Source organism: Carassius carassius, chromosome 45 (assembly GCF_963082965.1).
Source record: "Carassius carassius chromosome 45, fCarCar2.1, whole genome shotgun sequence".
NCBI lineage: Eukaryota > Metazoa > Chordata > Actinopteri > Cypriniformes > Cyprinidae > Carassius > Carassius carassius.
Genome location: NC_081799.1, coordinates 14807707 through 14831412, shown reverse-complemented (window position 1 = coordinate 14831412; position 23706 = coordinate 14807707). Strand labels below are relative to the sequence as shown.

General features: G+C 36.0%; 1 protein-coding gene across 3 annotated transcripts in view; it reads left to right on the top strand.

Annotated features, from left to right (window-relative positions):
* Positions 1-23706, top strand: part of auts2a (activator of transcription and developmental regulator AUTS2 a) — a 395578-nt gene that overhangs the window by 75505 nt on the left and 296367 nt on the right. For all 3 annotated transcript variants that reach the window (XM_059539305.1, XM_059539304.1, XM_059539303.1), the window contains exon 3: positions 17957-18163. In XM_059539305.1, coding sequence (XP_059395288.1) covers positions 17957-18163 — 207 coding nt within the window. The remainder of the gene's footprint in view (positions 1-17956; positions 18164-23706) is intronic.

Sequence of the window (23706 nt, the reverse complement as noted above, 5' to 3'; positions counted from 1 at the left end):
GTGAATTACGAGGCCAAATAAATAAATAAATAAAACAATCGTTTAATAATCGTAATCGAGGTAAAATGGTGGGTTAGTCGAGAATTTGATATTAGGTCCTAATTTAAAGGCTACTTTCCACAGCAAATACTGCAAACTTTGGTGAACAAGACTCAACCTCTAATAAAATTTACATGTGTTTTATGGTACTGTGGTATAACATTGCAAATAACATCTGGATTCTGGGTAGCAGTTTTAAAATCCACATGCAAAAGCCATCCATTTTCACTGAATTGGCCTTTTAAGTTTAAAGCGGTGACAGTTTGCTTTTATTGGGTTGTATTGTGATTCAAAACTCAGTAGAGCTGCCTCCCTGTACAGCTTTTTGGGCATCATAAGTGTATATTTATGTCTACCTGTGTTGCCAAATGTTTCAAAACATCTAGATTTCAACATCCAGACAAAAACCTGTGACTTCTCTGGAGAAAGATAGAACAGTAAGCATAAACAATGATCACAGCATTAGTGTATTGAACAGTTTGCTGACCGATGGGTTGCCTTTTTTATTGATTTGACATCAGCATAAAGAGCACACCATCTTAAAACAGACTGCAGGATTTAGTGTGTTTAGTGGAGTTTTTGAATGTGTAATGAACCTCAGAACTCCTGAGGCGTTAGTGTGGATTACTGCCCATGAGTCACTACAGCTAGAGAGAAAGGGAGAGAAAGTAGGTTAAAAGGGTAAACTGATAGAGAGTGTGTAATAAGTGGGGAGCAGAGCTCTTCTTTAGAAGCCTTTGTAACATTGTGTGTGAGGGTGTTGTTAGCTTGTGGGTGAAGAATCAGGTCATGTGTCACAGTGAATGGACGAGCCCACAGTGAGAACATTGTTCATATTGCAGCCTTACTCGGCACTAGACTACACTACTAACATACAGTCTACAACACACACTCTGTTCACTAACAATGCACAGTCTGCTACATTACAGTATTGCGCATTGTATACTGTGACACTGTACTTACTGTAGCCTACTTAACATTATGTGTAGTGTTGCTTTTGTCAATGAAAATTATGACTAAATATTGTCGTCAATGAACCTTTATCACGTGACGAAAAAACAAGATGAGATGCAACGTAAATGCTGGTCATGTGATGATGACTATAATTAAATGTATAATGCAATATTGTTGACGGATAAAAACGAGACTAAATGTGGTTTACAAAATAAAAACTATGTTAAAATGTCTCTTCATTTTCGTTGTCCAAAACGAAATAAAACAAAATGTTATTACGTTACTTCATCTCGTTTAGTTGCGTTATTATTATTATTTTGCAGTATTTCTGTTTCCTGTGTCTCACTTCAGAGGCTGCATCAGGTGCATGCAGACGCAGGCGATCTCACTTCCTTAAGCCCCACTCGCAGCATTAGTTAGAAAACGACAAACAAAGTTAAGTCTAACACAGAGAAAAAGACTTATGTGTGTACTTCTTACATGTTTGGTTGGTAAAATAAATGTTGTAAATTCAAATCAGAGAGTCTTCTGTGTCTGGAATGGATGTATTCTTGAGTTTATAAGGTAACAATAATATAATAAGATAATCTTGTTTGAAATGGGTTTGGCTAAAAGAAAATTTTGGTTTCGTCTATACTACTAGGTACTTAATACTATATTGACTGGGTTAAATAGAATTGCATTGCTAAAAAGAGACTAAAATAAAATTTTCATTGACTAAAACAAGACTAAATGTCATCAGTTTTCGTCGACTAAAACTAGACTAAAATGCTCAGACTGAAACTTGACTAGACTAAAAAGAGTATGAACGTGACTAAAACAAATCAAACTAAAATGACAGCTTCACACAAAGACTAGACTGAAACTAAAATTAAAACAGGCCACCAGAAACAACACTAATTATATGTACAGTATAATACACTACAAATTACTGCACCACACACTACTGCTGTTTAAGGCTTTGATGTTAGACAGAAGAGCATAGCATTAATTTTTTATACTGTTGTTTATACTGTAGATATTTCAGCAATATCCCAAATGAACAAGTCTTCACTTGATTGAATGATTCAGTGATTCATAAAGAAAGTCGCTTATTCTGTTGGAAGAATTAGTGTTTCAATCAATTCAACTGAGTGAATTATTTATGGTCTCATTCATACAGAATCACTTAAAAAAAAGGCAGTCGTTGCTACTTATTTTTTAAAGAATTGTATACCTTCATTCACGAATGATACATTAAATACATCAAAACTGACAGTAAAGACATTTATAAACAAAACATCTCTATTTAAAACAAATGCTGCTCTTTTGAAATATTTAAACAAAGAATACTAAAAAAAGGATATTTTTTTCCACAGAAATATTAAACTACACAGCTGTTTTCAACATTGATAACAATGAGATATTTTTCCTAGGCAGCAAATCAGTATATTAAAATGATTTCTGAAGGGTCATATGATGCTGTAGTAGTAATGATGCTGAAAATTCACAGGAATAAATATTTTAAATTAGAATAATATTTCACAACTACTACTATTTTTACTGTATTTTTGTTGACTCCTTTAAAAAATAAAAATAAAATAAGATTTAATAATGCATTTGTTATCGTAATGGGCTGTAAAAGTGTACACTTTATTTGACCTATTTAACTGAATTTAACTCAACATTACTATTTTATATGCAGTACAAACACTGAAATGGGCCTCGAGTGAACTCATTGCAGTGTCTAGCATAGGTTGGGGATCAAACGTGAAAGCCATGAATAATTATTCATATCATTTTGTAATCATCAGTTATAAAGTTATTACATTTTTAATAATTACCCCCAGAGCCCCTTTTGAGTTTTCCCTTATTTTTCATTCTGAAGCCAGCTGTTGGAAAAGTGTTTTATCCCGTAGAATTAAATGACTGTTATAATCTTGTTAATTGCCTTGGCTAAATCCAGACGTTATTCTCGGACCAATTGATTATTTTGTCTTGTAAGAATTTAATTAAAAGACTTTGCCCTCTCATAATATAAAAGGGAACTTTCATGAAGCAACCTGTTTGGCAGCTTTTGATGTGTCTTGAGTTGCTCTTTGATGCTTCTCATCTTGTGGTATGATTGTATTGCTTAGAACCGCAGGAGAGCACTTTGCTAATCATTTAGGTCACAAAACAACCACACTGATATTTTCCACAATATTATTTTATCTTTCATGCAAATATAGTCACACAGTTTTGGAACGAATGGAATCCCGTTTCTGCCATGAAAAGTAAGGTAATTGTGAGTTTTATTATTAAGATATACATGTGAAATTCTGAAAAAAATAAATGTCAGAAATGCAAGTTATAAACTTTTTTGTGCTATTTCAAGCTTACATCTCAATTCCATTTTTTTTCTGAATAGTTTACTTTTCTCCCACCACCCAATTTGCATACTGTCCGTCCTAAATAGTATTCGAAAGTATAATTAGTATGAATTACTACTCACCCTCGAAGCATCCTAGGTGTATTTGACTTCCTTCTTTCAAAATAATCCAATCAGAAAATTGTCCTTGCTCTTACAAGGCTTTCAATGGGGTAAGCAGGTGTTTGTTGTCAATAGTTCAGAAGACATTAAATAAAGTACGCGCATCTGTAATATAACGTACCTCACACAGCTCCATAAATATCCAGATTTCAAATGTAAAAAATACTTTTTTTTTACTAACATCTGCTGACTGGGGGACGCGGAAGATGTGCAGGCAGAAGATGGAAGACATATGCATAGCATGCACGCCTCTGGGAAATGTAGGATCCTCTTGGCTTATTTCGAAATCAACTAATTGGGATGCAGCAATAGTTATTGTGACTCTTTATTTCTCCACAATGGCAAATAAGTCTTGCAATTCCAACTTTTCTTCTCAAAATTGCAGATTTATATCTGATTTTATATCTTGACATTCTGAAAAAAAAAATTGGCAATTACCTTTTATTTATTTATTTTTTAAGTATCCTGGGGTAGAAGATTCCATAAGAATGAGATGAGGGTAAGTTTATTACAGAATTTTCAATTTAAGTTGAACTGACCCTTTAAGTCATAAATAAGGATGTTCTAAATGAGATCATAACTGAAATCATCATGTTAGTAAACAGACAGGATAGGATTCTGAGTTAGGATGTTTCCCTAATACGACCCCTGGTGAACATTTGTTTTAAAAAAGCTAGTTCTAAAAAGTTCGGTGTCGTAGAATGTGACGAAATTACGGCTCGTCCCAGATCTCTGCTATTAAAGGAACAGCTTTGTTACAGTGAATCTGTATAACCTGCCCAAGCGTGAATGACCTACTTCCCCCCCCATGGACACAGACTGCTTCATTCGTTCATTCGTTCCCTCGCTTCCCCCCGCCGCTCCCTCCATCTGTCAGCGATTGAGCTCCATTACTTGGACGGAAGGAGGCGGAGGTCTTCAAAGCACGAGCTCCTCTCCCTTTCTGTCATGGTGATTGATTTCAGAACAAGATGTTTGCCTTTCATGCCGACCATGCATGACCTCTTCGGTCTGTATGGGGTCTTCATTTCCCCTTCCCTCTAAGGATTCACACTCTTTAGATAGGCCAGGCCTTTAATTAGTTACATCTTTAAACCTGCTCTTATCGTTCTCCGAATTGCTTATTGAGTCGAGCTAATGAAATATTCTCTTATATCGGACGGTGGAGGGTGGTTGACCTTTGTTGTAATAGAGTTGATTTTTTTAGAAGGCCATCGGCTTGTTCTTCCCTGCTGTTACTAAAGCAGTAAGTCACAAGAGGCCATGGTAGAATAAGTGTAATGCATGGCCTCAAGTGGCCGAGTGAGTGAGTGTATGTGTCTATATGTTTTAACAGCATATATACACACTTTTTGCACACAAATTTAAAAGTTGGGAGTCTGCAAGATATTTTTGAATGTTTAGTCTCTTACACTCACCTAGGCTGCATTTATTTATTAAAACTACAGTAAAAGCAGCAATATTGTAAAATATTAGTATTATTTAAAAAAAAAACACAGTTTACTATTATGAAACTATTATGCTGATTAATATTTTAATTTATTCCTATGAATTTTCAGCAGCCATTACTCCAGTAGAAATACTCAAGAAATGTATTTCTTATTATTATCAATGTTGGAACTAGTTGTGTTGCTTTATAATTTGTGAATTTTTATTTTTATTTTTTAAGAATTTAATTCTTTGATAAAAGTTCAATAGAACAGTCTTTTAATTTTTTTTTTATCCTTTTGAACATTGTAAATGTACTTTTAGTTTTTTAGTTTTTTTATTTATTTTAATACATGAAAAGTTAATACTAAAAAGTCAGAATTTCTTTTTTGTAAGTGTTCATGTAGTCATGGAGTTATATTGATGTAATGAATATCTGTATCATTGCAATAAATGAATGAATGTTGAACAAGAAAATTGTATTAGACTATAAAACTTGTTTTCATTCTTGAATTAAGTTTATTTTCTACCCCATTGGCATTTTTCCCCCTTATAAGCATGAAAAGTTTTCCAGTGGGTTAAAGCAGTGGTTCCCAACCTTTTTTTGTCTGAGACCCCCTTTTTCCCAAGAAAATATTTTAGGGCCCCCCTTCACATTTAATGATATTATAGCTCTTGTAAGCTTGCAGCAAGGATGACAATAATGTTGTTTACAAACAAACGGTATGTTTATTACTATAACCAGATATGTTAATGCACAAATAATAGCCTATATATAATATTGAAAATACAATAGCAAAAACATCAGTAGGCCATTTGTAATTTAAAAATGTAAGCCTAGGAGTAGACTATAAATTGGCCTTATTTGAAATGCAATAACAAAAATATCAGTTTTCACACTGGCGTGTAAGAAAATAAACTAAGAATGTTACAAAATGACTGCTGTCTGGCACCTCAATCCTTGCATGTTATTTGTGAGGCTTTATCAATCAGTGTGAGGATTGCTGCTGGCAGTGAGTAATAATTTGGTCAATGCGTGGGGAGATCTTTGACAGGGCAAGACGCATATCATCCTCAAGGGTCAGTCTGGCCCTGTATTTGGTTTTAAGGGCTGTCATGGTTGAGAACTCAGCTTCACAGAGGTAGGTGGTACTAAAGGGAATCAGCACCTTCATTGCAGCTGTGTGACAGATTGGGTGCTCTTCTGCAATTTCAGACCAGAATGATTCCAATGGAACCTCACTGAAATGGGCTTTCAGGCTGGCATCAGAGGATTTTTCTATGAGCTCTTCCAGAAGTCTTGATGGCAGAGTATCTGGAAGCTTGGCTTCAATGTTCTCAGTGAAGGGGTTTCTGATCCACAGAAAATCAGCTGCCTGCTCCTCAGTTAGACCTGGGAAATAACTATCAAATTTCTCCAGGACCTTTGATAGATGCACTGTTATTTGATGTTGAATGATTTTAAAATTCAAGTGTCTGTCCGCAATAAATGCATGGGTGTGCTCAAACATGTCACTGATTCCGGAGGAGACACGGGTTTTCCACATATGTAGTTTTCTTTTGAAAGCCTCTACTCCTTCATGCTGCACCACAGTGTTTATGTTTGCACCTTGCATTTCTCTGTTAAGCTTGTTAATTTCACAGAATATGTCTGAAAGGTAGCTGAGTTGAGCGAGCCATTTGTCATCGTCCAAAAACTCTGCAAGGTCTGGTCTCTTGTCCGCAAGAAAGTCACGCAACTCCTCTCTAAGGATGAACAGGCGCATCAGCACCCGCCCTCTGGACAGCCACCTCACGTCAGTGTGCATCAGCAGGGTATGGTAATCAGCGCCTACCTCTTCGCAGGGAGCAGTGAATAACCGGGAGTTGGTGGCTCTTGCTTTCACAAAGTTCACGATTTTTACTGCCACATCTAAATCTCCATGAAGACTGGGTTCCATTTCTATTGTCGCAAGCACCTCTCTGTGCAGAAAGCAGTGCGTTGAAACTGCAAGGGGAGCAACCGTTTTGATGCGCTGAACTACCCCGGACTGCCTGCCAGTCATCACGGCAGCTCCATCAGTACAGACCCCAATACAGTCGCTCCAGTTAATCTCATTTGATTTTATGAAATTATCCAAAGTTTAAAAAATGTTGTTTGCCGTCGTTGTGGTACGGAGCTCTTTACAAAACAAAAAATCTTCTTTTATCTCGTTTTCCCATTCATAACGAACGTATGCAATGAGTTGTGCCATTTTTGACACGTCGGTAGACTCGTCTATTTGAAGTGCAAAGTTATTACCACGAAGTCGCGCAGAAAGCTGACCCCTCACGCCTTCTGATATTGTTGTGATGCGACGTTTGACCGTATTATTTGATAATGGTATCTTAGCCAACTGTTTTGACTTTTCCTCTCCAAATAATTCCTTGACAATATCTGTTGCCCATGGCAAAATCAAAGTTTCTGCAATTGTGTGCCCTTTCTTTGCTTTGGCAATTTTTACAGCAACTGTATACGATATGTTTTTAAAAATTTCTTGTCAGTAGCTGTGACTTCCCTCATCTCATTTTGGGAGTGTGTCAATTCTTTTGCCTTGCGCTCAAAAAATGCCCTGGGCTTGTCGCGGTTTTGGGGATGAGTTGTCTGCAAATGTCTTATTAGTTTAGACGGCCTCATGCATTCGTTAGCAAGGACTTTGGCGCAGATAATGCACTGTGGCTGGGGCAGGGACTCTTTGCTACGAGAAAATAAAATAAAACCATAGTTCAGTTAACTATCTTGGTATTTTCTGCATTTCGAGTTTCCAGTATTGCTAGCACTGCTAGTACTGCGACCCGCATTGATGGGAGCTTCCTCACCTGGGTCCAGTATGCCTGGGTCATTACCATCAGCTGCTGTAGGCGAATCAGTGGGACTCTGTCGTTTTTGTGGAGGACGAATTACAAATTTGTCCATTTTTGGTCAGCCACGGGATCATGGATACAATAAGCTAATGTAATGTGATCGTTCTCCTTAATGCTCACCGCTCAACAGTTTAAAAAAATATGATGCGACCCCCCACAGAACTCGCTGAGGCCCCCTTGTGGTCCGGGACCCCCCTGTTGGGAACCGATGAGTTAAAGGACGGTAACTGTAATGTTAAAGTTACAGTGTTAAAAGTAATTCTGTAACAGTAACGCCATAGAAGAATGATACAGTTGGAAACACTTTCAACTGATGAATGATTTTAACATTGACAGCCAATCAAAAGTCCTCCTGCTTAAAGACATGACAAAACTGCTGCGCTTACTTATAATGAACACAACACATCATCCTTTGGTGTGGACGATAATACAGTTGTCATTGTTATCTTTAGAGTTATTGCACTTGTTGTGAACAGTCCTTTATTCCTATCAAACACCATTTCACACCAGAATAGTTATTTAATTTTTTGCAAAAAAAAAAAAAATACAAGACAGAAACTTGCTAAAGCAAGTGTTTGCAGTGTTGAGCCTGACTCAATGAGAAGACAGATGGACATGTGGTGTTTACTCACTCATGTGGAGGGCACAAGTCCCTCTCCCTCTCATTTCATCTACTTCACCCCCTCCATCCATCTTTGGAATGGAACTAAATTGCTGTTATGTTTTCTAAATCGGCGCTTACTTGGTCACAAAAGCCTTCTGCTTCTTGCACCATCTCAAAGCAACACTTTGTCTTGTGCTTTCCTGTTAGTGCAGTTTTTTCGTTATTTCTTTCTCTTTTTTTTGGCTAAAGAAGTAATATCTTCCCTGAGGGCCATAGATAAGACTAATAAAACAGAGAGGCCATGGACAGAAGCTCTCTCCATCTCACAAAAGCCTGTGTAGTTACGCTTGGCAGGGAAACTGAGCCCTGGAGTGGCTCTGCTGTAGAACAGAGGTTTAATCACGGAATGGGATCGAAGTACAGGTCTCCCATGCTGTTCTCTTTCTGTCTCTCTCATTTACTGCTGGGTAAAGGGAGTGGGAGTTTTCCTGTTTGCCTCGTCAGCATCCCCTGTATCTGTAGGATAGTGAGCACAGCCCTCATATGTGCCACTAATGAATCAGGAAGATGTTTTAGCACCACACCGCAGAGGAAAAAGTACCTTAGATTATTATCACGGGTTGAGAAACAGCACGTTATAGAATTAATAGTATGTCACATACTGTTTTATGTTGTCTTTGTACAGCAGTTTTTTTCTTATAGGCAAACTAAGATAAGAATAAAAATGTTTTATTCTTTACATTAAATTACATTACTTATTTATTGTACTGTTTAACCCAATTTGAATGATAATTTGACATTAATTATAATAGTGTTTGTTCCTAATCCATGTAATAATAATACTAATAAGTGGAAATAAGTGATTCATAATTTATACACACATTTTTTTTCTATTATTAAAAATTATATTAATAGGCTATTATTAGTTTATTTTAATTTCTATTTATTTGATTTTTTTGTCAGTTCATCTTCGAAAACACAAATTAAGATATGTTTATGGAATCCGATAGCTTTCTGTCCCTGCATAGACATCAGCACAACGTCCATATTAAAGGCCCAGAAATGTGGTAAGATAGTGTTGGTTGATATGCTAAATTTTCGTCCTATTGTCAGCCTTTGAGATCACCGATACACAATATTATTGTTCTAATTTATTTAATTATTTATTTACTTAGTTTCATTGCCGGAAAGTGAACCAACTCCACTGTAAGGTTAAAAGCAGCCGAATATTTGTAATATTTTTCCTCAGTTATTCAAAAAGCAGCCACAGAAAGCGAGTAAAGAACATTACATTATCAAAGAACATCATCACAAACTCAGTCTAGCATGAGTTTAAGAACTTTAACCCTCTGGAGTCTAAGGGTATTTTTGGGGCCTGGAGAAGTTTTGTCATGCCCTGACATTTGTGCTTTTTTCAGTTTCTTATAAATATCTAAATGGTTAAAGTCTAATCTCACTGTAATCAGCACAAACTGGGCTATAATAATATGTTAAATGCATGTATGTACATGATTGGGTTTTTGAGAAAAAAAATGTTATGCGGGTTAGTGAAAAACTAAAAATGTTAAATCACTTGAATAAGGCCATTAAACACATAAAGAACATTGGTTCCCGGGATTTTTGAGAACTGGAGCTTGTAGCCTAGAATTTTTCTTTCTAAATTATGTGAAAATCATCTTGTTTACTCACTTACAGAAAACAATATATTGATTTAAATTTTCTAAGAATTTTCTGTTGGTAAAAGTCAACTACCATGAATATAATTGTGATTTACACCTGAGAAGACAAAGGCCTGCATAATGAGCTGCATAATGAGCCTCTCAGTCAGCTGTGTCACTGAGAGGGAGGTGTTACAAGAAAGAATGTGAGAACAAAATAAATCTATATAATTTTATGTTTGTAGTTTATTAAGAATATATTTAATTATCCCACAACATAATTTAATATCCACTTGGGGGAGCAGTTTATTAGGAACAATCAAAGCTGACTTTCAAACAGATTTTTTGGCATCATTACTCCAGTCACACAATCCTTCAGAAATCCTTTTAACAATCTTATTTTCTACAAAAAAACATTTATTGTAATATTATTATTAATGTTGAAAAGAGCTGAGAATATTTTTCAGGTTTTTTAGGGGGAATAAATTGAAAGAACAGCATTGTTTTTACATTTGTTACATTTATATTATTTACATCAAGCTTTTGAATGGTATAGTATTGTATATTGTTATTGAAACTTCATAATGTTTCACTTGATTATACATTTAGTCAGGAATTATAGTTTGGAAAAAGTCTTTGGAAAAAGTCTTAACTAGTAAAATGTTTACACGTTATGTGAAAACTAGTACAAGTATATAAATAAACAAAAAGAAACTTACTCATGTTTATGATCTCTGCTGAATAAAGTGCTTCATTCTTTTTTTTTTCCGAGGAAATCCATTTTTCAAATCCTCAACCACATCACATCTTTTTGGGGAGATTTATGTCTTATTCCTCTCATCGCGAAGCAAACAGTAAAAAAAAAAAACTTGAAGAACAGTCTCGCTGCTTTTTCTTCTGTGTGGGCGTATTCAAGCCGCGCACTTCAGTTTGAATCTGAAAAGCGCAGGGGCGTGGTCACATTAGATAAAATGAAGGGAGACGTAAAAAACGGACATCGCGTTGTTTTCATATGGATTACTTTATTACAAAATATTTGTTTTCGGTGGCACTTATTTAGTTTAAAAGTAGACATGTCAAGCTTTCTATAGATATCTCTCTCATGTCTCTTCGTTGAGTATTCACAGAGTTACAGTTCATTTTAATGACGTGTTTGTAAATGAAGATCCGTGCAGACAAAGGCTGCAGACAGCACACCTTGTTTGTTATCTTTATTTTATAAGTGCACAAGGTTTTGTTGTATCCAAAAAAAAGTAGACCCTTTACAGATTCGATTGATGTATTGCTCTTATCTGTACGATTAAAACGTATTAAAAGTGTAATTTAAGTTCTTTTCGGGGTTATCAGGAGAAAATGACTCATAACTCGTATCCGCGTTAATCGACTCCAGAGGGTTAAAAACACTCCCATTATAATCAGTGAATCTACACTGTATGATGAATACATCTCTTAAACTTACATCACATGTACACCTGCACTTTGTTGTTTATGATGAGAAAATTTGTGAGTCAGAATTCAGTCAGCGCACACTGAACAACGGAACAGCGATGACTCATCAGCACGCCACTGATTGGCCATTGCATTCACTAGCTCAGCATAATCGTGTGTGATTGGTTATAACTCGCAACACTGTAAAAACGTGGAAAGGAAATAAATGCAAAATATAAGCCCTAATATTTATTAGATAGTATTCATAGCCTGTTGAATAAAATAATAATAATAAATAATCGTCTTGCTATCGTCAAAGGTATCAGCCACAGTCTGTCAGCACAACCCTATATTAAGAACAGCGTTAATACAGTCCATGTGACATCAGTAGTTCAACAAATTTTTTAAGCTACGAGAATACTTTTGGCACAGAAAGAACAAAGATAATGACTTTATTCAACATTGTCTTCTTTTCCGTTGCAGTATTAAATGTGTTCACTAGAATACCATGACGCATAAAGTCATTATTTTAGTTTTCTTTGCGCATAAAAAGTTATATTAATACTAGTTCTAATAGCTTTATAAAATTAAGGTTGAACTACTGATGACACATGGACTATTTTAACAATGCCCTTACTACCTTTCTGGACCTTAAACATTTCAGTTGCATTGCTTTCTATGCAGGCTCAGAAAGCTTTAGGATTTCATCAGAAATGTCTTAATTTGTGTCCTGAAGATGAACAGAGATCTTACGGGTTTGGAACAACGTGAGGGGGATTTATTAATGACAGAATTACATTTTTTGGGGTGAACTATCCCTTTAACTATTTCTACAATCACGCAACCCATGAATGGGTCAAATATGGACAAACTCAACCATTTGTTTGTCTTGTTCATTTAACTCAGCATAATGAGTTGTTTTATCGTATAACATTTTTACAGGAATTACTGTCTTAATACTCTCTTTTTACCTCATAATTGGGTAATATTTTCAGCAGAACCTTAAGCATCTATAACATTTACATTTATAACCTTTTAACAATTATAATATTTTTAGACTGTTTAAAATTTTAGAATTTTTAACTAATTTTGATTTAGTCCATTTTATTTATTTTTTGCGTTCAAAATAGTTGGATTCAGAATCTGCTTTGCTGATAAATCTGAGGGGGCATGTCTGTGCATTTGTCCGTCTATCTGTCTGTTGTCTGAATGTGTCTTTCTTTCTGTTCAGACATCATATATTTTCGTGGTGAAGGAGATGAAAGATTAAATCTGTGTAGACTGTAAAAACCTACTTTGCACTTGAAAGCTGCTGCCTTTGAGTGGTGGTGTGTGTGAGAGAATACGGAGGTGTTTTTAAGTCCCCACAGCAAAAGAAGAACTTCTAGAAAGCAAGGCAGCAAAGTGAACTCTAGGGAGCTTGTGTGTTATGTGTATTTGTGGGTAGATGTAGGACTGTTCTTGTATCCAAAGATTACCTCGCTAAATCTCTTGGGAAATGGCAACAAAAATATACTAATAAAACAAAAGATGAAAACAAGTTTTCTCAGAAATGGAAGCCACTCTTTGTCTTAACGTAGTGGAATTTGAAAGCAGTTTTTTTATCTTTATTTGAAGTTTTTGCACTTATTCTGAATGTTAGAGTGATAAACATTTCGTCCTATCGATATGTGCTATACGATAAGAATCCTACAGGCAAAGGAAGACAGATATGAGAGTCTTGTGCAGAAATGTGCAGAAAGAAAAAACAACTGTTTTCTTCTAGAATAAAGAAAACCGAGCTCTTTACCAAAAAAGTAGGTTTTGATGTTTTTTCCAAGGATAGACTAGACAAGTATAGATGAGCAAACTGAATTTATCGTCGGATGTTTTCCCAGAGTGAACTTCTAATGTTTCCTCTGCCAGCATCACATGTTGTTACACTTAATTCACACTGAAAGATGCGCATTAGGGCCAGATGTGCTTACAGATGGATTAATGAAGTTTGCCATGTTGTCGAAAGATCATTGTAGTTCCTGCAGAAGAAAAGCTCATTTAATTAGGCCCATCCATTGAATTATGTGTCCCAGACCCACCTTGGCTGTGTTTCAGCACATACTCGAGTGCTAGTGATCATGGACGTGATTGCTGTGGAAAAGCCATTCAAGTTCAAGCTCAGTATACTTGACAAGCTCACTTTCCATATCCTTTATAATCTCATGTGCTTTTCTGTCATTTCAGAAAGTTTCCAGACCGCCCCATATTCCTCCATCCTCTAAAGTCTCCCTTCATACATCAGTGTCTATTGTACGCTCTTATGTCCTTTTTGATCGAACTTGGATGCATTTTGAAGTTAAAGGACAACCAAATAATATATATTAGATACTTAGTTCACCCAGAAATTAAGTTACATTTAATTTACATATTTTACACAATTTCAGGCCATCCAAAATGTAGTTTCTTTGTTTCTGGGACGAGAATTGGAGAAATTTAGCATGAGGTCACTTGTTAACCAATGGGTCCTCTGCAGTGAATGGGAACCGTCAGAATGAGAGTCCAAACAGCTGATAAAAACATAAAGCACTTAGCCTTTTACTTGACAAGACTTTAACTGATATACTGGAGTCGTGTGGGTTACTTGTGAATTATTGTGATACTTTTATCAGCTGTTTGGACTCATTCTGACGGCACCCATTCACTGCAGAGGATCCATCCAGTAAGTGAAATAATGTGAAATTTCTTCATATCTGTTCCAATGAAGAAAGAAACTCATCTATATCTTAGATGGCCTAAAGGTAAGTACATTTTGAGCAATATTTAATTCTCTGATTAATTATTTCTTTTAATAGGTATTACTGTTCTGAATATATTGTCAACTGTATACTATTTTTAAATATCTCATTATGTGTAATATCTCATTGAAGTAATTTTAGATTTTGTTGTATTTTTACTGTGATTATGAGTGATATCTTGTGGTCAAATGCATTGTGAGATACCCAGTTCTGTCTGTTCATTTGAGTATTTCATTCCTACGTATTGCTTCCTTTCAAATAAAGTAAGTAGTATGTCTGAACACATCATCTTTCTTTTCTGAATGTCATTTAAGAGGAGCTGAAATGAATCAACTACGGTTTGATTTTGTGAGTCTGAATGATTCTGATCGCTGAATAGAGAGATACGGCATGAATAGAGGTTGTCCCTCAGCACAAATACCCAGAGTGCTCTATCAGAGCTGAAGAGTTGATGGCTGGTTATCAGCCTGTCGTATCTTGCAGTCCTGACATGCTCCTTCTGCTCAGCCGAGAGTTCTTTTCATGTTTCTGACTTCAAGTACACGAACAAGGCTATTAAACATGTAATGTCTCTGAAGCATGTAATCTGATTTGGTACATAAGTTTAACATGATGGATCAGTCCCGCAGGCGGATGAGGGCTGATGGTGTATCTCCTCTCAAACACACACACACACACACACAGACGCACTTGCACAGTAGAAGGTTTGCATTAGAAACAGCAAAACACTTTGCTTTACGTTTGAGAAATGAGGAATTTAATCACCTGGAGGCTTGAGTTGATGCAATATAAACACACAGATGTGTATATAAGCGTTTGCTCATGTTTAATTTGATACACGTCTTCTGATGTAACTGAAGGCTTTTAAAATTACTGTATGAATCAGAGAATAAACATTCATGTGAGCCATTACTCATTTTTATTGCACACCAACATTATTTTACACACACACACACACACACACACACACACACACACACACACACACACACACACACACACACACACACACACACACACACACACACACACACACACACACAGAGCTTAAAATGAGGAGCGGAAAAGGAGCTGTCATTTTAGAAAAATGGGTGAGCTCTTGAAAACAAGATAAAAAGGACAGTCTTCTGCATCTCTGAAGTTAGATATGAAAACTTTGGCCCTGTAGAGAGACGTATGATCATTACTTGTACATTAAAAACAGCAATTTGCTGCCCATCATTTTGTAACTGGTCTTATGTTTTTTGACAAAGGCTGTAATGTACTTTATTTTGCCATTGAGATTGCTTAAGAGTGTTTCATTAGAATAGTTTTGTGATGCCTAGTGTTGTAAGTTGCATATGAAAAGCATTAAAGCAGAGATGTTTTAAACTACAGTAGCAAAAAAACAAAACAATAAACCCATTGTTTTTGTGATTCACTTCAAACTGTCAGCTTCAGTGAATCAATTCAAAACTCAGATTCAGGGATTCATATGCTCCACCACTCAAAAATGTTCCCAGCATTCCCCATTTTTAATAGGAAAATACACACACATTAATTTTCATTGGAATGAGTAAGACATCTTAATGTGTTTGAAACAAGTCTCTTATCCTTACCAAGGCTGTAGTTATATGATTAAAAACAGTAAAGACATTATTACTGTGAAATATTATTTTTTTTTTTAAATGATTTTGATTATATTTTAAATGTAATTCATTCCTGTGATGTCTTCAGTGCCACATGATTTTTCAGAAATCATTCTAATATGCTGATTTGGTGCTCAAGAAACATCTATTATTATTATTATTCATGTTGTAGATACTGTAGTTGTGTTTTAATAGTTCTATGGAAACCATGATACATTTTAATGTTCTTTTTTATTCTTTAATTTTCATCATGCATTAAATATTCTGAATCTCTAAGGATTGCTAAGTCACTGCGCTGTTTCTAGTAGGCGTTCCAACTCTGAACTGTATCGAATGTCTCACTTTCCTTTCCCTTAGAGTACTGTTTTGGCACAAGAAGTATCTATCTCTCTGTAGCTGGAGTATAATAATGTAATTGATCGCTTCTGTAAGCAGAGATATGTGAAGATACACAGCTCCCCTGCAGAGATGAGCTTTGTCATATTGAATATTGATCTTCCTGTCTAGAGTCCTCTGTGGATGAGAAAGTTCTGGAGCGCTGCTCCTCTGCTTCCTCTACTGTATTTCAGACTCCTTTTATCAAAATGTTAGTTTTTCTGTGGGGTAAAGATTATTTTATTTAGCAGCTTAGCAGAACAATGTTTGCTGTAGGTAGACAAGTATACGCCTACTGAAGTGTGCACTGCTTAAGTCGTGTAATGTGTTTTAGTACAAACAATACATTCAGTATATACTGTAGCCAGAATGGTCTTCGTGCTGTTTATTAATGGCCCTTAATGGCATAAAGTAGCATAGTCGTTTACATAACCCTCATTCCCTTTATTTTACGTTTTTTGAGTAAAAATTAAAGTACACTATTTTTAAAGGGATCTTTCAACCAAAAATGATTATTCATTAAATTATTAGTCATTAATTACTCATCCTCATGTCTTTCCAAACCTGTAAAACATTTGTTTATCTTCGAAACACAAAGTAAAATGTTTCTTTTGCTTTTTGACCGTGCATAGACAAAAATGCAACTGACACATTCAAGGCCTAGAAAGGGACAGTAGTAAGAACATTGTTAAAATAGTCCATGTGACATCAGTGGTTCAACCTTAATTTTATTATGCCACAAGAATACTTTTTGTGCACAAAGAAAATAAAAATGACAGAATTAAAATTTTTGGGTGAACTATCCCTTTATAAAATGTGGGTTCGGTAATATGTTTATAAAGTAATCTCTTATGCACAAAAAGGCTGCATTTCTTTGATTAAAAATACAGTAAAATTTACAATTTGTGAAATATTATCACAATTTAAAATAACTTGTTTCTATTTTAATGTATTTTAAAATGTAATTTATTATTGTGCGATGACAAAATAGAATTTTCAGCAACATTACTACAGTTTTCACTGTCATATGATCCTTCAGAAATCACTCTAATATGCTGACTTTCTGCTTAAGAAACATTGCTTATTATTATCCATGTTGAAAACAGTTGTGCTGCTTAATATTTTGGTCGAAACATTACATTTTTAATTATTTGATTTATAGAAAGTTCAAAAGAACAGTGTTTATTTGAAATTGGAATGTTTAGTATTAATTATTATAACTATTTTTACTGTCACTTTTGACCAATTGAATGTGCCCTTGCTGAATAAAGTATTAATTGCTTTTTTTCTTTTTCTTTTTTCTTTTACCAAGCCCAAACTTTTGAATAGTGGTGTATAGTGGGAGGCTTGATTTTATTTATTGGAATTTAATTGAATCTTGAGAAATGTTTATTATTCTAAGACTTTTTTTTATTTTTATAACACCTTTTGTATTCACCCACTGAGCCTTAGTCAAGTCAGTAGTCAGAAAAGCCATTTTAGGCTTAAAAGTTCTTACATTTTTATATCATATTATAATTATTTATTGTTTTTTTTTACACATACATTAATGAATTTCACACCATAAGATTTATTATGAAAAATAAATCCAGTTTGATTTGCATGTGTCAAAATGTTTAATCCAAAAGTAGTGTTATATGCTCATAACTGATATTTTGTTGGTTTGTTTTTGACAGAAGGACATAACCCTGAAGCCTCACGAGCGGAGACAGAACCAGACAGGCCCGCTGCGCAAGAAGAAGCCCGGCCGAGTGCCGAACGGGCTGAGCTTGGACCTCAACCACAACAACCACCAGCACCACCACTCTGATCAGGAGAACAACCCTCGCCTGGCCCATACACACAGCAAGAAGAAGAAACACCTGCAGAAGAAACACCGACCTGTGAGTCCAACTTGCTCTTTTCAAAAAGGAAAACGTAACACTGGGGGCCTTGTATTTGGGTGATTGGTTTCCTAAAGATTTTCCACAGTGATTTAGCACATGGTTGAGAAAAACTGTTCAAAAACATCTTTCATTTTTATTTTCTGTTAGTAATCTGTTAGCTTCAACCTCCACTTCCATCTAATTAGTTTACTTCATTGAGGCGCTTCTGTTTCAGTGTTTTTATGAATTTCTTTACAAAATTAAATTATGATTAGATTTTGTACTGAGATTGTGTAAACCTACATTCATGTTAATTTCTCAGAGCCATGTATAATGCCAGTCCGTCTTTGCTGACAATGACTGAACAACAGAAGAGGTGCCACAATCTGACTCCATTAAGGCGGAGCTCATTTGAATTGAGTAATTGCCGCTGATCATTAGCCGTCTCTGTAGCAGCCGAAGACTTATTACTGATCTAATCAGAGGAGTTCATTAATATGACACCAGGTTTTACAGGCAGGCTGGGGGTTTGTTGGGTCTTTCAGACATTACACAATGACAGAAGTGTGGACTGATTTACAAAAAGTGGCAAAGTGGGGAGTGAGAGAGAGAATAATAGAGATTGTGTCCTCTAAGATTAGATGTGTAAAGACACTGCTGATTAATTCTGTCATTAAGGATGAACGAGAAGAGGACGGGCTCCAGCTTTTTTTGGACTTGTTTTATTGTGCTAATTAAATTAGTCACTCTTGTTATTGTTGCCGTGAGGTGTTGCACTCTTGCTCTTTCTGTTTGTGTGCATTCGTGACATCCTCTTGTTTTCACTAATGAGTATTTATAGCATGTTTACACAGAGGAATTGCTACTACAGAGCAAGAAATCAGATGGCCACACATAGGGCTGGGTACCGAACCTAGATGCCTTTATGGTATTGAACGAAAAATTATTTATCTTTTGGTGCCAAATTTCGGTTCCAAAAGCCAAGCGGCCGGGTTTTATTTAGTTTTATTTTAGATTTTTTTGCCAAGCGGCTGTGTCTGTGTGAGCTTGTAGCATACGTGCATGTAAGGACCTAAATTCGCGTGATTGGCTGTCCACCACCACGTGACGTGATGGGGAGGATTTCTGAAGATACTCGCAGTCACACAACACAAGTGTAGTTGTTTTTTCTCAAAACGTTTCCGTTTTACAATGCCAAAGAGGTCTAAAGTGTGGCTACACTTTATAAAAGTGGATGCCGAGTCAGCAAAGTGCAACATATGCGGTAAGAGTATTGCAACCAAAGCCGGCAAAACCACCAATTTAATGAAGCATTTGTTTGGATGAGTGTTTTGCCCTCCCTCCCTGTTTAGTTTGGTCTACTCCATTGCGTATCTTGAAACACGTCCCCTTTCACGTCATCTAGAAAACAGAGAGAGAGAGACAGAGTTATCCAGTAGAGCGAATTTCTCTAAGCAGCAGGCCACTGTATACGTTCACTTAAAACATAACTGACTGTGTTTACGAGAATACTTGCAGAGACAATTATTTTGATATAATTGTGTGTGTACGTGTTCATTCAGAAGTTACGATACGCGAAAGATGAATTAATTCTCTGTACGCGCATTGTCTGAAATGCTGCTCGCAGCGCGTGCTCTGAATGAGTGAGCGCAAGCTCCGAACTCGCGCAAATTGTTTAAAATGCTTGAATCAGCAATATTTAGAAACAAGTGCAAAAGATCAGCTACAATCCGTTTCAACCCTTCAAGCGAGTGAACAACGCGAATCAAGTTAGGAATTTTACATCACTATTCACGGTAGCCCATCGGACTGGAAAACACAATAGCCCCGGGACATGGGGCTAACGATTTTGCGAGCCCTGCACCTCAGATCTATCCAGTTTGTGAAACACTGGTTTCCACACTGGTTTCGTTAAACAAAATAAATTATTATTTTAAAAGATTGACTCAAAAGAATCATCGGTTCACTAATCAGATCATGAACTTGTACTGTATTACCGAGCCAAAGATTATCTATATTGAACATCTGGAATTAATAAAGACTTCAAGTTCATCTGTAAAGCACATAAAGCTATCGTTTGAGTTTATAAACTTATATTTCATGCATGATTCGTATGGATCTGCTAACTGAATGCAAAGTGTGAGTTCTAGAAGAATGTTTGTGTCTTGATGAGCATGTATCGCTCACTAGGAGTCGCTAAATGAACAGCTGCTGTTCTTTTTTTTTTTTTTTTTTTTTCAATGGACATCAAAACAGGGGCGTTTGCGTTATGATGTGGTGGGCTGCTGTGGCCCAGAAGTCCAGGGCAACTTTTTGGTCCCAGTCCGCCCCTGAATGGCGCACCCCTATCCAAAAAGCACAACCAGTTGTATTAATAATGTTATCCTGAGTGTGAAATGTTACCAGAATTTGTTTTAATTAAGGTGAAAAATAAAAGTTTTGTGTTTAATGTATTTGTGTTGATGTTGAAATGGATTTTATAATATAAGGTATCGAAAAAAGTATCGTTAGGAACCGGTATCGAAACTGAGGTATCGAAATTGGCACCTATATCGAAAGATTTTGAACAATACCTAGCCCTAGCCACACAATACATTGAACACATACCCATGTGCACTTAAAGAAACAGTTTACCCAAAAAGTGAAAATTCTGTCATTATTTACTCCTAATGTGATTCCAAAACCTCTATGGTTTTCCCTCTTTTTTTTCGTGGAACTTTATTTTTTTAAGAATGTCATGCCAGCACAATAATCCACAAGTAATCCACACGACTCCAATCCATAGATTAACGTTTTATGAAGTCAAAATTTGTTTTTGTAATAAAATTCATGACATTCAAACTAGGCCTGTTAGTTCTGGCTAAAATATAGGTCCACTATACAGTACATTATATTGCTTTCTTCAGTGAAAAAGTTGTCTCATCTGAATCAGGAGAGAAATCTGCCTCCACATCAAAAAACAGTCCACATCAGTTTTAAACAAATATGTCTTTAGATTTTGATGTGAGAATACAACAGGGGAAAAATGTTTTCCAATGTAGTGGATTATTTTGATTTATTGTGGATTATTTTGGTCAGAAGTGATTGTTTTTTTTTTTTTTTTTACAAAAAACACAAATTATTTTTTTGCAAGGCATTAATTGATGGACTAGATTCTTGTGGCTTGTTTGTGGACTGTTGTTCTTATGAGCAGTTTGGACTCTCATTTTGATGGCACCCATTCACTGTAGAGGATCCATGGTTGAGTAAGTAATTCAATGCTAAATTTCCTCAAATCTTTTCAAGTGAAGATACAAACTCATCTACATCATTTATGACTTAAATGTGAGTATGTTTAATTTTTTGGGGGTGAACTTTAAGCACAGAAAACACAATAAATGTCTCACAAAAGTGGCCCATACACTTTAATTTAAAACTTGTAAAGCCATACAGTAGCTTTGTTGATCCGGGGACTCAAAAGAATGATTCATTCACTCTCATGAATGCACTAAGGAGAGCTTGGTCTGATGTCAAGATTTTTGAAGATGACGACCTAAATTGGAGTCTGTTCCTCATGCAGTGCTGCTGCGTGGCTTTTCAAAGCTTCCCAATTCATTGTAATTGGATATGGATTGTACATTCTTTAGAATTCACAGTGATACAGGTTTGGAACCACATTAGGGTAAGTAAATATTCACAGAATTTCTTTTTGGGAGGTGAAGTATTCCTTTAAATGCATGCTCAATGGCATGCGCACACACACTTTTACCATAGATAGAAGCTGGAGACAGGAAGGGTACAGGTACGATTTGTCCTTGTTAGAAAGAAAGAGAGAGAGAGATTGCACAGCTCTCTCGTTCATCATGTGTATTCTGCCCATGGCTGAATTAAGGGCAGACAAATCCATCTCTCGTTGAGCAGTCAGAGGGAAGTGATGGCTGGGACACTTTAAGCTTTTATCAAACACCAAGGCAATGGCCATAAACTTGAGTTATGCTGGATAGTGGGGAATTAAATTCCCTTTCTTCATTGTTTCATCCACTTTCTCCCTTCTTTTCTGCCCAGCTGTGTGTGTATTTTGTGCTGCACAGGTGTGAGTTTGACATCTAGGGCATGGGCATTGTTATGTATGTTCAATTTGAACTTTTTTATGTTTTTGAAACAAGTCTCTTATGCTCACCAAGGCCACATTTATTTAATCAAAAATACAGTCAAATTAAAAACTATGTGAACTATTTATATTATTGTAATTTCTAGTTTAAAATCTGATTTCCCTCAAGGTTTTTATTTTTCCCTAGGCCAGAGGAGCCCATCTTGCATTTTCTGCCTGTGTGTATGTGATTGTGTGAATGAGAGGATCTGTTCACAGTTGTGTGTGTGTGTGTGTGTGTGTGTGTGTGTGTGCGTGTGTGTGTGTGCCTTTACGTGGGTTCCAACAGATGGGTCTCCATGTTTCCTGCTGAATTGACTCAGTTGACAGCTCTGACTCACCTTTATATCGCTGTCACACAAAATATTGTTCACAGTCTTGGCTTCAGAACCCTTGGCTGCCCTCTCCTGAGCCCTGAACAGCTGTCCACTACAGTGCCTGTGTGAAGAGCACTGATTTAGAAAAACGGGGGAATCTGGCAGGTGACTCTCGGGAAGGCTCATAGGAACCGGAGGAGCACTCGTATCACATACGGCCAGGAAAACATGATTATCCATCCATTCATTTTCCAAATGGGTTTCCAAAGGGTTGTGGGGATGCTGGAGTCTGTCCCACTGTCTTGGGGCATAGACAGGAAAATATGCTGGAGTTAAAGTTGACTTATAGGCTGTATACTGTAAATATTTATAAAAGTGTTAACTTATTTACCTATTTTTAAGCATAGAAAATTAAAATAGTTTATAAGCATATACTATGTGTATGTATATAGGCAGTTTATGCATCAAAATGAGCATGAAAATAGATCTGTTGGATTTTTTAAGAATTTTTTTGTTTGTTAAAAAGACACTTTAAACTGATTAAATGTGACAGTAAAGACATACTGTTACAAAAAAATTCAGTTTTTTAAAACTTTATATTCATCAAAGGATCCTGAAGAAATCCATATTTCCACAAAAATACATGATATGAAATGACGTGATATTGTATGTGATAATACAAAACAACACTGATAATGATAAGGCATGTTTCTTGAACAGCAAATCAGCATATTAGAATGATTTCTGAAGGATTTTGTGACACTGAAGACTGGAGTAATGATGCTGACAATTCAGCTTTGCCATCACAGGAATAAATAATGTTATATGTGTAATTGTAATTTTTATTTATTTATAATCATACATTTAGAATGCTGTAAATGTGATGGACAGGGGCATGTTGAGGTAGCAGTGTAGACACATTGGCTATCTAGGCACTTTCCTCTGTTTAAACTAAATCCCAGATTCACAAACAGCAGTCGTATATAAACAGAAAGCCAGCAGCACTCGACTCCTGACATATTACCTCCTCCTGAAAACGCCCTGCAGTCAAGGAAAAGGAAACACTCAGCGGTACTCTCCACATCCACCTCTTAGTCAAGTTCTTATAGGCATGT